Source organism: Aquarana catesbeiana, linkage group LG06 (assembly GCF_042186555.1).
Source record: "Aquarana catesbeiana isolate 2022-GZ linkage group LG06, ASM4218655v1, whole genome shotgun sequence".
Taxonomy (NCBI): Eukaryota; Metazoa; Chordata; class Amphibia; order Anura; family Ranidae; genus Aquarana; species Aquarana catesbeiana.
The window spans coordinates 358,450,570-358,462,834 of NC_133329.1; the positions used below are offsets into that span (position 1 = coordinate 358,450,570).

The 12,265-nt window shown below is 41.5% G+C and overlaps 1 protein-coding gene across 1 annotated transcript in view; it reads left to right on the top strand.

Moving 5' to 3' along the window:
* The window catches only part of WDSUB1 (WD repeat, sterile alpha motif and U-box domain containing 1), a 66,812-nt gene that overhangs the window by 38,123 nt on the left and 16,424 nt on the right, over positions 1-12,265 (top strand). Inside the window, exons 8-9 of the mRNA XM_073634103.1 lie at positions 434-474; positions 11,826-11,932. Coding sequence (XP_073490204.1) covers positions 434-474; positions 11,826-11,932 — 148 coding nt within the window. The remainder of the gene's footprint in view (positions 1-433; positions 475-11,825; positions 11,933-12,265) is intronic.

Sequence of the window (12,265 nt, forward strand, 5' to 3'; positions counted from 1 at the left end):
GCAAGTAGTTCTGTCTGGATGCAGTAGAGATTTGTGTTTAAATGTTTGCAGAGGAAATTTTAAAGTGGAACTAAACGCATTTTTTTTTTTTTTTTTATATCTGTATCCTATTGGGGCTATTTCTCTTCACTCCTTGCCCCAAAACAGGAAGTGAGAGGAAATCCCTCCAAAGTGAGGGTATCGCTGGTGGCCATTAAGGTCACTAGAATTATTAGTGTCCTCATTGGAAGATTGACCTTCTGTTCCTTGTCTGGTGACAACCCAAAATTTGAGAGCGAGATTCCTATAGATCCCTTTAAATGCCTGGCATGCATATTTGTGGCATTTAATTACAGTACATATAAAAGCATATTGCTAAGAGGTTGTCAGTGTCATTTGTTTTGCGTAAATGTGTAAGGTCACATCCTAACATCATCTGATTATTATTTGTCAGAAAACTGGAAGCATCCTGCACATCCTGACACATCACACGCGGTAAGTACCGCATATGATAAACTTTTCTCCAGTTACGGTATCATTTTGTGCAGATGAGAGACTTTGGATCCAAACACCAATTACAATTTATGATGGAGAGTACAGTGTCCTAGTAAGACAGCCCCATGAATGGAAGGGATGCAAGGAGTAGCTTCGGACTGAATCTAAAGAGGGACAAAGAAAGTCCAAGTACCACCCATGGTTTTTTTTGGGGGGGGGGGGGGGCAAAATCAATGGGTTCTTGCATGTATATTATAGTGCAATTAATTTTGTGGGCTCCAGAATTCCCGCTCCATCAGAGATTTAATATCCAATGGAGGAGGTGATAATAGAGTATTGTGAACATAGAATTCATGCTGTAAAGTATATGACTTCTTCACAGCAGCAGGTTGACACAATTAGTTCTGTAAAACTGTCACTGAAACTTGAAAAAGTGTATTTACTTTATATATATATATTTAGAAGTATTGTAGGTGTGTGCAGCCTATTTCACTAGGGTGTGCACCGCTAAGGGTGTGTGTGTGTGTGTGTGTGTGTGTGTGTGTGTGTGTGTGTGTGTGTGTGTGTGTGTGATAAATAAACCAAAAAAATAAAATCTATCTCTATCTATCTCTATCTATCTCTATCTATCTCTATCTATCTCTATCTATCTATCTCTATCTATCTATCTCTATCTATCTCTATCTATCTCTATCTATATATATATACACAGTGCTCAGCATAAATGAGTACACCCATTTTGAAAAGTAAGATCCTAATCAATATCTCAATAAACAATTTCCAAAATTTTTTATAGAACACTTGTTTAGCTCATTACATGAAGGTAAGGTTAATAATATAACTTAGATTACAAAATTTTGTGTTTTACTCAAATTAGTTGATGCAAAAATGAATACACCGCCACAACAAAAACTACTACAAATACTCCTCGTTTAACAACTTACCCATCTTAACGACCGCTCGGACTTAGGACCAGCTCTCCCGACTCAAGCAATGCACTGTACATCATTGTACAGTACAGAATTTGTTTATTTTTGTGTTTTGTACTTATGTAAATTAAAACACCGTTATTGAGCTGGGGTTTTGGGTTTAGACCTTTTTTTAAGTATACAGTACAGTAGTTAGGAATTGCTTAAAATATTCATTACTTGTGGCTCCTCGTTCAACGACCAATTCTATTAACCTGGTCGCTGGAACAGAACCTGGTCGTAAAGTGAGGAGAGCCTGTACATCTAGTATTTTGTATGTTCTCTATGATTTCTAAGGTTAGCACCAAGTCTTGTAGGCATGGAATGAACAAGTTGGCGACCTATTGCAACATCTATCTTTTTCCATTTCTCAAGAACGACCTCTTTTAGAGCCTGGATGCTGTATGGATTGTGATGCTCAACTTGTCTTCTCAGAATTCCCCATAGGTGTTTGATTGGGTTCAGATCAGGAGATATACTTGGCCACTGAATTACTTTCATCCTATTCTTCTTTAGAAATGCAACAGTGACCTTAGATGTGTGTTTTGGATCATTCTCATGTTGGGAAAGTGCACGACTACCAAGGGCATGGAGTGATAGTAGAATCTTCTCTTCCAATATAGAGCAGCACATCTGTGAATTCATGATGCCATCAATGAAATGCAGCTCCTGACACGAGCAGCACTCATGCAGCCCCACAGAAGGACACTGCCACCACCATGTTTCACTGTAGGCACCATGCATTTTTCTTTGTACTCCTCACCTTTGCAACGCCATACAGTTTTGAAGCCATCAGTTCCAAAAACGTATATTGGTCTCATCACTCCAGAGTACAGAGTCCCAGTAATTGCCGTCTTCTATTTTAGCATGGGCCCTGGCAAATTCTAGATGGGCTTTTTTGTGCATGGGCTTTAGGAGAATCTTCCTTCATGGACAACACCCATGCATACCATTCCTCTGTAGTGTATTTTGTATTGTGTCACGGGGAAAAATCACCTCAGGTTGGCTAATTCTTTAGCTAACTGCAGTGAACTTGCATTGAGAATTTCTTCAACCCTTCTCATTAGACGCTCCTGTTGAGGTGTTAACTACATTAAATTTTTGTATCACTTTTGCTACAGTATTCTGACCGATAAGTAAAGCTTTGCTGATCTTCTTGTTGCCGTCACCTTTCTTGTGTAAAAAAAAAAATTTTCTTTCTCGGGCCTTGTGACATTTCTTTTCCGTGTGGTGCCATTGCTGACAGCATGAAATGGGAAGTGTTTTCTTTCTTAAGTAACGCCCTTTTATAATCAATTATCTGTTGGACACCTGTTTAATGAATAATTAGACTCGCCTGTAGTTAAATTCTTGTTAATTAGGATTTGGTTGTCTAAAATTTAGCTTTGCTCCTAAGACTTTCACTGGGGTGTATTCATTTTTGCAACATGGTCTTGAATGAATGTTAGGAAAAACGTGTGTGCAAATTAACAAATCAATAGTTGCAATCAATGGCCCACATTTGTGGGAGTATTTTATAGTATAGTGTCCCATAGAAAATGTTGATTCTGAAAGGAAAGTAAAGGTTTTCTAACGAATCTGTTGCGGTGTACTCATTTATGCTGAGCAATAAATATAAATATATATCTATATCTCTATCTCTCTATATATCTATATCTATATAAAAAGAGAGAGAGAGATATATATATACACACACATATACACACACACACACACACACACACACACACACACACACACACACACACACTTGTGCTCATAAGTTTACATACCCTGGCAGAATTTATGATTTTTGCGGCCATTTTTCAGAGAATATGAATGATAAAACAAAAAAACATTTCTTTCACTCATAGTTAGTGTTTGGCTGAAGCCATTTATTATCAATCAACGGTGTTTACTTTTTTTAAATCATAATCACAACAGAAACTACATAAATGACCCCGATCAAAAGTTTACATACCCCAGTTCTTAACCACTTGCCGACCGGCTCACGCCGATATACGTCGGCAAAGTGGCACGGGTGTGCAAAATTATGTACCCGTACGTCACTCCGTCATCGGCGGCTAGCGGGCACGCGCATGGCGCCGGCGGTGCGAGCGCCACGGGAGTGTGCCCCGTGGACTCTATGTCTGCCAGTGGCCCGCGATCATGGCACGGAGAGTAAGAAGGTGGAGCTGCATATTTAATCAAGGCATTTCCCTGTTCTGCCTAGCAACATGATAGGGATCTACTGCTCCCAGTGATCTCTGTCATGTTCTAGTGAGCCCATCCCCCTTACAGTTAGAACACGCTGAGGGAACACAGTTAACCCCTTGATCGCCCCCTAGTGTTTAACCCCTTCCCTGCCAGTGACAGTAATCAGTGCATTTTGATAGCACTGATCGCTGTATAAATGCCAATGGTCCCAAAATGGTGTCAAAAGTGTCCGATATGTCCGCTGCAATGTCGCAGTCGCGATAAAAATCGCAGATCACCACCATTACTAATAAAAAAGAAAAATTAATAATAAAAATGCCATAAATCTATCCCCTATTTTGTAGACACGATAACTTTTGCGCAAACCAAGCAATATACGCTTATTGCGATTTTTTTTTTTTTTTTTTTTTTTTTTTTTTTTTTTTTAAATCAAAAATATGTAAAAAATACATATTGGCCTAAACCGAGAGACTTTTTTTTTTTTTTTATATATATTTTTTTGGGGGATATTTATATTATAGCAAAAAGTAAAAAAGTAGTTTTTTTTTTTTGTTTATAGCACAAAAAATAAAAACCGCAGAGGTGATCAAATACCACCAAAAGAAAGCTCCATTTGTGGGGAAAAAAAGAACGTCAATTTTGTTTGGGTACAGTGTCGCATGACCACGAAATTGTTAAAGTGTTGCAGTGCCGTATCGCAAAAAAGGGCTTGGTCAGGAAGGGGGTACCGTATTTATTGGCGTATTACACGCACAGGCGTATAACACGCACATTCATTTTAAGAGGGAAGTTTCAGGAAAAAAACAAATTTTAAATAAGGAATGCCCATCTGCAGCCTCACAAGTGCCATCAATGCAGCCTCACCATTGCCATCAATGCAGCAGCCTTGCCATCAATGCAGCAGCCTCACCATTGCCATCAATGCAGCCTGATCGATGCCCATCTGCAGCCTAGAGGGGACAGGGAGGGGGGCGGAACGAGCGCCGACAGATTACATACAGTGAGAATCTCCTATGATAGACAGTGGTCAATGGCATCCCAGGAGACAGGACTTGCTATTACAGAGGCTGCCAAGTAAACAGGAGATTCTCACTGTATTTAATCTGACGGCGCTCATCCCGACCCCCTCCCTGTCCCCTCCGAGGCAGCTAAAATTTAAGTATTGGCGTATAACACGCACGCACTATTTGCACCCAATTTTCATGGTGAAAAAGTGAGTGTTATACGCCAATAAATACAGTAAATCCTGCCGGGGCTGAAGTGGTTAATACTGTGTATTGCCCCCTTTAACATCAATGACAACTTGAAGTCTTTTGTGGTATTTGTGGATGAGGCTTTTTATCTTCTCAGATGGTAAAGCTGTCCATTCCTCTTGGCAAAAAGCCTCCAGTTTCTGTAAATTCTTGGGCTGTCTTGCATGAACTGCACGTTGGAGATCTTCCCAGAGTGGCTCAATGATATTGAGGTCAGGAGACTGAGATGGCCACTCCAGAACCTTCATTTTATTCTGCTGTAGCCAATGACAGGTTGACTTGGCCTTGTTTTTTAGATCATTGTAATGTTGGAATGTCCAAGTACATCCCATGCGCAGCTTCCTGGATGATGAATGCAAATGTTCCTCCAGTATTGTTTGATAACTTACTGCATTCATCTTGCCATCAATTTTGACCAAATTTCCTGTGCCTTTGTAGCTCACACATCCCCAGTACATCAGCGATCCACCTCCGTGTTTCACAGTAGGAATGGTGTACGTATCATAGGCCTTGTTGACTCCTCTCCAAATGTAGCGTTTATGGTTGTGGCCAAAAAGCTCAATTTTGGTCTCATCACTCCAAATGTCTTTGTGCCAGAAGGTTTGAGGCTTGTCTCTGTGCTGTTTGGCGTATTGTAAGCGGGATACTTTGTGGCATTTGCATAGTAATGGCTTTCTTCTGGCGACTTGACCATGCAGCCCATCTTTCTTCAAGTGCCCCCTTATTATGCATCTTGAAACAGCCACACCACATGTTTTCAGAGTCCTGTATTTCACCTAAAGTTTATTTGCAGGTTTTTCTTTGCATCCCGAACAATTTTCCTGGCAGTTGTGGCTGACATTTTAGTTGGTTTACCTGACCGTGGTTTGGTTTCAACAGAACCCCTCATTTTCCACTTCTTGATTAGAGTTTGAACACTGCTGATTGGCATTCTCAATTCTTTGGATATCTTTTTATATCCCTTTCCTGTTTTATACAGTTCAACTACCTTTTCCCGCAGATCCTTTGACAATTCTTTTTGCTTTCCCCATGACTCAGAATCCAGAAACATCAGTGCAGCATTGGATGAACGATGCAAGGGTCTGTCAGGAGTCCAGAAACTCATTGACCTTTTATACACACACACTAGTTACAAACAAACAGATCACAGGTGAGGATGGTTACCTTTTAATAGCCATTCAAACCCCTTTATGTCAACTTGTATGCATGTTATCAGGCCAAAATCACCAGGGTATGTAAACTTTTGATCAGGGTGATTTGGGGAGTTTCTATTGTGAATATATATATATATATATATATATAATCTCACATTGCGACCCCTGAAGCTCCGCTCATGCACCCATATATATCCCCACACATGCCCCAATAGATCATAGCAGTGGGAGCTGACATAGAAAGGTGAGGTGTGCCCCCCAATGTTGGAACATTTTATCCGTTGTACAGGTGGAAAGCGTCATGTGCCCAGTAGAACTGTTATGGGAGAGGGTTGTGCACTGCATAGAACCCCCTCCATACAGGTGGGAGAGTGTCATGTGCCTCACATTACTCCTTTATCCCTCTCTCTTCACAGACAGCGGCTACTCACTGGGCGACAGTGTTCAACACATGCCCTCTCCAGTAGTTTCTGTGACCTTAGTGAGGTGGTTCTGGACATGGGTCAGTAGCAGGGGTGGTGTAATGTGATGGGGAGGCTGCAGGGCCCCCCTAGAACATGGATGGGGTCACCATCAGCTCCTCTTAAGCTCTGCCTATGATTACCCCAGGGGTACAGTGTCCTAGGTTATTTTTCCATCCTGCCCTGATACTCCTATCATTACCCCAAGGGGTAGACAGTGTCAGGCAGTCAGTGTGGATGGGGCAGTAGTCAGAACCATCAGCGATCTCTCACCCCTTTATCAGATCTGCAGCTCCTCCGGGCTCAATTGCTCAGGCTTGTCTGCCCAGACCTGGCCAATCTATGAGCTCCATGTGCATCCTTGGACTCCAGTGAGTTGTCACCATGGCAACAAGGAGCCGGTGCAAGTGCCATGAGAGAATGGGGATTCAGCGGGGCCTCAACGGAAGACAGCAGGAGGAAGACAGGGGTGAAGAGCAGGGAGAAGGAGGGTAACAGTTGGGACTGCTCCAGTAGTCTCTGTAAGGTAGTTTCCGCATGTAGGTCAGTAGCGGGGAGGATGCAATGTGACAGGGGAGCATGGGCGGGGTCACCATTGCGACCCCTGCAACCCCCAGGCTCCTCCCATGGAGCTTGTCACTTGTACACATAGAAGCTGCACTTCTGTGTGTGCAAGTGACAGTAGCGAGCGGTGGGCAAGGAATTGTCACCGGAGGTGGCGGAACTCCTTTCCGGCTGAGAAAAAGCCCTGTGTGCGTGGGGTGATAAGGGTGTGCCCAGATACACCTCCTGCATACGCTTATGAGAAGTATCTTGACATACTAAAACATATCTTAAAATATTAAAAAAATAAATAAATAATTCCCCCAACAGACTTTCTTGAGCCAGCTCTACACTTTTAATTTCCTTAAAGCGGAGTTCAGCCTATCTATCTATCTATCTATCTATCTATCTATCTATCTATCTATCTATCTATCTATCTATCTATCTATCTAATTTTTTTTTTTTTTTTAGTCATCCGTTCTGCTTGTATTAATAAGATACTGTAAAGCATGTTTTAAATATAATTGCGGTTCGAGTACATCCTTTTTTTTTTTTTTTTTATTTACTTACCTTAGTTTTCAGCTTCCTGAGCGCTTCCATCTTGATTGTGGGCATGTGAAGCCCACTAGGTCTCTGTACCATTATAAGGTACTGCTGGCTACCCAGCATGCACCTCTCGATCTCGTGCATGCGCATTCTACACAGGGCGTAGTGCAGGCAGTGTGTCTGGTTGCCATCACAACAGGCGGCGACAGGGGAAGTGCCCGCCCCGTTGTTATCATGCCCACTGACTCCTGGGAACGATGACACACATCTCCTATGAGCCTGGGCACTGCAGGAAATGACGTACATCGCCGTGGCCCGGGAGGAGGCGGAATACAGGAGACACCGTAGCAACAAGCTTCACAAAATAAGGAAAAAAAAAATATATAAATATATATATATATATATATATATATATATAATATATATAGCAAAATGTTCACGTTTCTGTAATGGACAGATTAAGCTAAAGATCAAATTATGGGTGGAACTTTGCTTTAACACCCCCCCCCCCCCTTTTTTTTTTAATTATTATTTCTTTCCTCTTCTCTGGCTCCTTCCTTCCTCCTTTACCTTTCCTTCTCTCTTTTAGTAATCTTCCATTAATACTGCAAAAGTTATACAGGATATAAGCTCGTCAGGGGTCTTTGGGGAAAGGAAGCTATATAGCTACGGTTTTAATAGACTTTATATTTTCTTTTTTCTTTTTTTTTTTTCTTTTCATGCATTACATTCTCGGTATGTTGGTCTCTCTGCGGTGATTCTACTGTTGACTTTATTTCTGTATGTCTGCCAATCATCCTTGACCATGCTGCTTGTTGTTTGTGGGAGCTTGCAGGCCCTGATGATCCCTGTGTGACATAAAAAATAATAAATAAAAATTAAATAAATATTTCTAAGACAATAGAATAGAAATTTTCTCTCTGAATTCCCATAGAAGAATCACCAGTCTACAGTATCCTGAGAAATAACTAGTGTTGAGCGAATTTGGGAGATGTCACTTTACCGAAATGTAATTTCAGCAGACAATGGGGGAGGTGACATGAAGATGATTTTTAAGGGTGAAAGGGGCTTTAAATGGCTCCTAAGGGTTAGAAAAACTAATTTTAATATTCTGGGCCTATGTTTGGGTCAAATAAAAATGCTAAGCCCAATCCTAGTTTTAGCACTTACCCTAACCTTAAAGGTAACCATAACCCTTTCTTTGACAGCGCCGATGTGGTGATTACATAACCATAACTGTTTATCGAAAAAAAAGCCATGTGATCGCTGTGACAGTTCTGCCATTACACACAGTGACCGGGTCTCATTAATGGTGCTGCGATCCAAGCTTTAAAAGCAAAGGTGTGTGCAGCCGATTTGCATTAGAGTGTGCACCCCAAAGCTCAAACACACATGGTGTGTGTGTGTGTGTGTGTGTGTGTGTGTGTGTGTGTGTGTGTGTGTGTGTGTATAGATATATATAATTAATATATAATCACATTCTCTAATGGCAGAGCCGGTGCAGTGAAGGAGAAGTATGACAGTATTCAATGGCAGAACTGGTCAGAGGGAGATATTTTCCATCTCCCTGCTGGCACACAGATCGATAATGCTAATGCGCACACCTATGTTTAAATGTAACTTTTTTTATGGCAGTTTAGACGACTGCAAAATGACTCATTTTACAGCAAGATCAAATTCCTTAAATCATTACCCTCATCTACGTCAATTGCCAATTCAACAATCACATCACTGTAATGTAAAAATTGTTCCAGTTTGTAAAGGGAGTCACCTCTAACCCCAAAGTGGTTTAAAAAATAATGCTAATTATTTGGATTGTTCACAGAGGGGGACACAGACGGCAATAAAAGCCCACCAGAGGTTTAGCTCTTCCCAGCTCTATTGATAACTAAAATAACATACTATTTGAGAAAAACATTTGGTTGGAGTTGGGCTTTACAACCAGGAGCAGTTGGCAAGTTTTGTGTAGAGTAGTGACATTTGCTATGCCTGTACTGAGGGCCTTTGTCTATGGTAAGGATACAAGCAGTAAACTGGTGTATAATGTGTTGCCCCATAGACCAGACCCATCAGGGGGTGCCGGGGTGGTAAGTGTAGCATGGGCTTTGGCATAGGTAATTAATTACTATTGCCTGTGGAATGTGCGCTAGGTGTACTTTGCCCATGCAACTATTTCTGCTGCCAAATAAAGAACAATGGAACACAATGTTCTATGTGTGTCATTCTTCCTGTATTGGGAAACAGCAGCCCAAAAGGAGAGACGTTAAATGTGTATTGTCAAGGCACATGGCAGTGCTATATTTTATAGATGGAATAATGCAGAGACGGGTTATTACGGGGCATTCTTCTATCTGTATGAAGCATCTGAGCCGTGTTTATTATGACTCCCTAGAAACTGGGTTTTTGAGAATGTTGGGTATGCATTGCAAGTCATTTCATCAGGGCTGGATTTCAGTTATGATCCCTCCAGGCCACAAATCTTAACAGCCATGTGATTGCCAACGTGGTCTGTAAAATGTATTTGCAATGATATAGCTTGCCGACATTTCCATGAAGTCATACCTGCAATTAGGAGCTCGGTACACCCCATTCATTCTTAAAAACGTAGCACTGAAATACAAACTAGGGGTGCGGACTAGGCTTTTGTTTACATTTAGGAAAGTTCAGGTACACCAGGTTACCAAACTGTATAAAATCCTTTATTTGTTGGTATTCTGGAAGCAAGTAATCCCATGCCCCCAACGCACCTTTCATATTATTTATTATTTATTTCAGGTACTTATATAGCGCCATCAATTTACGCAGCGCTTTACATATACATTGTACATTCACATCGGTCCCTACCCTCAAGGAGCTTACAATCTAAGGTCCCTAATTCACAATTATACATACTAGGGACAATTTAGATAGGATCCAATTAACCTACCAGCATGTCTTTGGAGTGTGGGAGGAAACCGGAGTACCCGGAGGAAACCCACACAGGCACAGGGAGAACATGCAAACGCCAGGCAGGTAGTGTCGTGGTTGGGATTCAGACCAGCGACCCTTCTTACTGCTAAGCGAAAGTGCTACCCACTACACCACTGTGCTGCCCCGGATGGATATGGATTGATTTACTAGAGGCAAATTGACTGTGCACTTTGCAAAGTGCAGTTGCTACAGAGCTTAGTAAATGAAGTGAAGCTTCACTTTGCAAAGAATACCCAATCAAATGCAAAGAAAAAAAAAAAAAAATACAGCACTTTTGCTTGCACATGATTGGATGATGGAAGTCAGTAGAGCTTCTGTTCATTGAGTAAGCTCTGGGGATCTACACTTTGCAAAGTGCACAGTCTATTTACCTTTAGTAAATCAACCTCATAGTCTCTGCATAGGTCTAAGTATGCTGAACCCCGGAGCAGTCTAATTTTCTAGATTTCTAACCATCCAGAATTAAGTTATTCATACCCCTTATTTGCCCTCATTGTAGCCTGTAAAAGACTTACCTGTAGATCTGAGTAGGAAGGTTGTTCAGCACAGAATTGGGTGGAAGGAGCCTGAAACTTTGAAACTTTGTGCAGCAGCTTTCAGACTAGTAAAGGGAAGAACCGTGGCAGGAGCCAGTCAGGCTTTGCTCTATGCACATCTGCTGGTAGAATAAGAGAGCAGAGGGAGGACTCATCAGTGTTCTGCTGCTTCTTCCTTGTCCAATTAGCACGCTGGGGTTTGTTTTGACCAGTGTTCTAGGACAAGATTTGATGTTGATGTGTCAAAGATCTGAGACTGTTTTGCAGGAACGTCCGGATCACAAAGCTGGCAGCAAAGAATTACAAATCCTTTGACAGGTCCTCATGTATGTATGTTAAGCTGTATGCCTAAAGTTCATGTTTAGAGTAAATTCGAAGGTCACTATAACTGGTGCACAGGAAAAAAAAAATCATACAATACAATGTTCAGAAGAATAAATGCAATATATTTCCAAAAGTATTTGGACGCCTGCCTTTACACACACATAAACTTTAATGGCATCCCAGTCTTAGTCCGTAGGGTTCAATATTGAGTTGGCCCACCCTTTACAGCTATAACAGCTTCAAATCTTCTGGGAAGGCTGTCCACAAGGTTTAGGAGTGTGGCTATGGGAATGTTGGACTGGGATTCTATTAAAGTTCATGTGCGTGTAAAGGCACATGAACCTTACCTTTAAAGGCACTATATGAAATAAAGTTCATTATTATTCCTTGATTTCTACAGATATGTGACTGCCTGTGCTTTAGCACCAAATCTGCCCTTGCTGGCCACTGGATCCATGGACAAGACTGTGGCCATCTGGAAACTGGGATCAACCACTCAATCAGCAGGTGCTTATATTCCTTACAACATAAAAAAATACAGGATAGGAATTCAGATTGTCCTTCTTAAAGTTTGAAGTACAGGTATAGTTTTGTAATTAAAACCTTAAACTGGTTGTTAACCCGCTATATCATCTGTATACCATCCCATCTGTTATATAATGCTATGTGTTCCTGTGCTGTATAAAAAAAACAAAAAAAAAAACGCAGATTTCTACCTTCTCTTAGAGCGCCTCCCAGCGCTCACGTGACTACTCGGCTCTATCCTCTCTCCGCCTGACAGCTATAGTGGGGCAGGGCCAGAAATCCCCCCGCTGACCTCAGCCAGGAGGAGGGGGGAAG